We start from the raw sequence: 3,767 nt of genomic DNA, 5'->3' as shown, positions 1-3,767 counted from the left end.
TCAGCTCCCGCCTGCAACGCGCAGCTACCTACCCCTCCCCCCAAACCATCGGTAAACGAAACTGCGGCAGCTACAACCACAGTACGACGAGTACGCGGTTATTACAGCTGACAATGATGACGATGATGATGGTTCAACTTGGGTGTCCGCGCCTGATACCTGTGTATATGTACAATTATGGTATTAGTATTCCGCGGAGCTTTATGCTGAGTGGGCCATTAGCAGCGACAAGCGTGTGCGTTGGATGACGGCAAGCTGAGAGCACCATGGTGAGACATCGTTCGTGAGTTGGAATGAGTTCTCATGGAAACGGAAGAAAATTGTGGAGGTTCCCAGGGAATGGTTAATTATGGTAGGGTACTTCATCGACTCTTCTTTGAACTTCTCTATTTTCCATCGGGACTAAAAACGTTTAGCTGTAACACCCTTCTGGCGCCTAGCCGTCATGCCACCCGAAGGAGGCATGATGGCTGGGATACTGCTAGGTTGCCCAAGCCTAGACAGGGGAAATCGAAATGCAGAGGTGTTGTTCGAACCACCGACCTTCCGGTCAGTAAATTCGCGCCCTAACCACGTGCACTATCGTGCCCCATCGGGACCCAGATAGATACAACGCATAAAACTGGCCTGGTGATAGTGAGTGGTATGTCCCTCCCAGTCTGCTGAAAAAGTCTGAAAAGTTATAACTATTGAAACAGATACCACGCTTTTTCACAAGAATGAAACCCCAGAGCAGACATAGGAACCAATAAATTGTTTGTTACGTAGCCACCTCCAAGTCAAGTTTAGTGCTATATTACGGAGCGGACACGCAATTTTAGATCCAGAAATCCAAATACACATTCAACAACATATGATGGTTAGAACATGCATAGATATATTTTTATCGCCATCGAAAACGACGGTATTACCACAAAACACTTACTGAATTTTTTCCAGTCTTGATCAGTAGCACACAAAAGTTGGATATTAATAGGAAGCAACCACCACATAACGTGGGAGTTTTCCTTTTCCTGATGGTAGACGGTTTCTTGTGGGTAAGCAGATCCTACCATGAGGAGATGGAAAAATATTGGAGTTACAGCATCATCCTGCAGAGTTCGAGTGTAACACACGCGCTGGAGGAAGCGGACCAAATAAAAATTTGGTTCGCCACGGCACGGATCGGCGAAAGCCTGGTTTCACAATCAGTAAAGAGGATAGCTACTTGCAGCAGACTGGAAATCTGGCCGGAAACATCCAATGGCAGTGCCGTACCGGATTGACATTCTTCAAGTAAGTTCTTCCACCGCAACATTAAATGTTCTTCTGACGCACTGATAGAGGGAACCATGGCTGCTTCAGTGAAAGGTGGAGAAGACCTCAGGAAATCCGTCACGGATTTCCAGGTGCCACCGATGAGGGTAATACCCTTTGGAAGCATTCCTATAAAGTTGAGATAGTAATACCCTTTGGAAGCATTCCTATAAAGCTGAGAGGAGATAGTTTAGGATGGACCAGTAAACCAAGATTTGAACTCCGAAGTATGTTTGATGGTTTAGTTAGACTATCCTTGCAATCCAGAGCCCTCTTTAATCCAGAAGCCAACTCCGTACCTTGAAACTAAGGTACTAAGGTAGACAATCGATCAATACTGCAACAATCACGGACACACACAAGAACTAATCGGTTTCCCTTTCCATACATTTAATTCAAGAAAAGGCTCCATAATTTGGTGTACTATCGTATCATCATATTGCGGGTCACAGGAGAACGGAAAATAAAAAAGCGGAAAACCACACAAAAAGCCATCGAAACGTCCAAAGACATGAAAAATGAGTAATTATACGTGACATGACATAGTCGGTTGTGAGTGAAAAACCACACAAAAAGCCATCGAAACGTCCAAAGACATGAAAAATGAGTAATTATACGTGACATGAGTCGGTCGGTTGTGAGTGAATGGGTAGGCGTCAACCACGTTATGTCAAGTGTTTCTGCAGCGTCACACGTACCGCCGTTCAGAACTTTGCGGTCTTTCTGGACTATGGTGAAGCTATCGGCTCCGAGGACCTTAGATTTCCCCCAAGCTCTTGATCATCAGCGCCTCCGAAACATGGTTAGAGCCGGCTGGCTCGTGCGAGAACGCAATGAGGTGGCGTGTAAGCAGATCCTTGGTAGTGGATCCGAATCTATAGAGCAGTAGACAGAACTTAATAGGTGGCTATGGCATGTACTACGACTGCCAAACTGTCGTCTAACCGAGAAATCGTTGCTTTTTGTTCCACATCACTGTTATCCGAAGGTTCCCGAAGGATATGCCATGATATGATGAGATCAGAGGATAGACGGGCTTAGTGGAGCTTAAGATGGCTGTGCTTAGCACGCGAACTTGCTAGCTGGAAGGTTCGCGGTTCAAACCCAACTTCGGCATCTCGACTGTTCCTGTCTAGGCCTGGGCAACCTGGGAGTATTTCAGCCCCTCTTGATCCTCTAGATGTCATGGCAGATAGGCACCGAAAGGGTGTTGCAGCTGAACGATTAGTATAGTATTAATAGAGCCAGAGTGATACATACACAATCTCGAACCCACTTCAAAATCGCGTCTGCATTGCAGTGATTTAGGATTTGGAGATTGACTCCACTACCCTTCTGATGCCTAATCCAAATACGCTCTGTAACGACCCTTACCTGAACAATCAGCGCCGCTTCAACCCATTCCCTTCCTTCCACATACGATGTCAGGATATGTTGTCAGGTTTATTTTGAATACCAACTCAGTTGGACAGCGATTTGTGAGCTGCACAGTGGTAGGCTGGTGGCTTCGTCATCTAAGAGCGAAACAAGTAGTCTTTGGGGTCACGACGACTGCACCTGGAGGTTATGACGCCTGAACTGGCATTACAGGTTTCCTTTCGTTACTTGAGATAATAGTAATGCCTCAGATTATTTCTCGGTCTGAACCTTCCAAGCTAGCGTTACACAGCTAACAAGCCACCAAGGGTACATACGGTGTACTAAACGCCTAAAACCAGGTCAAAACATGTAAAACGCGCCGTATTCAAGGTGTATCAGGCGACAACATCCTGGGACTTCAGAGGGCTTTCGGACGCGCCACGGGCAACCGGCATCCGGCGGACAGTGAACCTCTATTGGCTGTTGGATCCATGCCTTCGGCCAACCAGAGCTCGGTTCGACTTTGGACTGACCACTTACCCGAGGTGGCCAATCGTATGAGGCTTAGGTGTCTCAGCTGCAGCGTGGCCTAACTGCGAGCGGACAGGTGGTCTTGGCGTGGGATTCCGTCTAACAGACCACGCGTTCTGAAGCATGACTTTTCACTTTGAAGGTGCTAAGCGCGTGCCGAAAGATGGTATGACGGTGGTCAGTTTATTCAACAGTGCCTGTGCATGGCTTTCATCTTCGAAGATGGGGATGATGTCGACATCGTGATCGGGTCCACCATGCTTATCTGTCTGCGCCTACGCTGAGTTTCGCCTAGCACTGGATGATGCGCTGGGTTGAGTTGTGGTTGCCACCAGGGGGAGTCTCTCGCCAGACCGGCGAGACCATGGCCTTGTCAGAGATTCATGAATCTCTGATCAGTGTTTGTATGAGGCTGGCTGGATTGTGCCGCATACAGGAGTTCCGGCTTTGAGTAATGCTTTGGATATCCTTCGCAGTGTTCACTGTGAGCAAATTATCTGCTGCTATTCAGTTTGGTGAACAATTCGGACGACTTGAAATCCTGGAGTTCCAATGCCAGTGCCCTCCAAATGGATGTAGAC

General features: G+C 47.4%; 1 protein-coding gene across 1 annotated transcript in view; it reads right to left on the bottom strand.

The window, feature by feature from the left end:
- Nucleotides 1-3,767, bottom strand: part of T265_12005 (hypothetical protein) — a gene marked incomplete at both ends in the record, with an annotated part of 23,070 nt that overhangs the window by 11,537 nt on the left and 7,766 nt on the right. Inside the window, 2 exons of the mRNA XM_009178883.1 lie at nucleotides 926-1,175; nucleotides 1,208-1,425. Coding sequence (XP_009177147.1) covers nucleotides 926-1,175; nucleotides 1,208-1,425 — 468 coding nt within the window. The remainder of the gene's footprint in view (nucleotides 1-925; nucleotides 1,176-1,207; nucleotides 1,426-3,767) is intronic.

Source organism: Opisthorchis viverrini, assembly GCF_000715545.1.
Source record: "Opisthorchis viverrini unplaced genomic scaffold opera_v5_697, whole genome shotgun sequence".
Taxonomy (NCBI): Eukaryota; Metazoa; Platyhelminthes; class Trematoda; order Opisthorchiida; family Opisthorchiidae; genus Opisthorchis; species Opisthorchis viverrini.
Note: the sequence above shows the minus strand (reverse complement) of the source record. Positions and strands in the feature narration are given on the sequence as shown.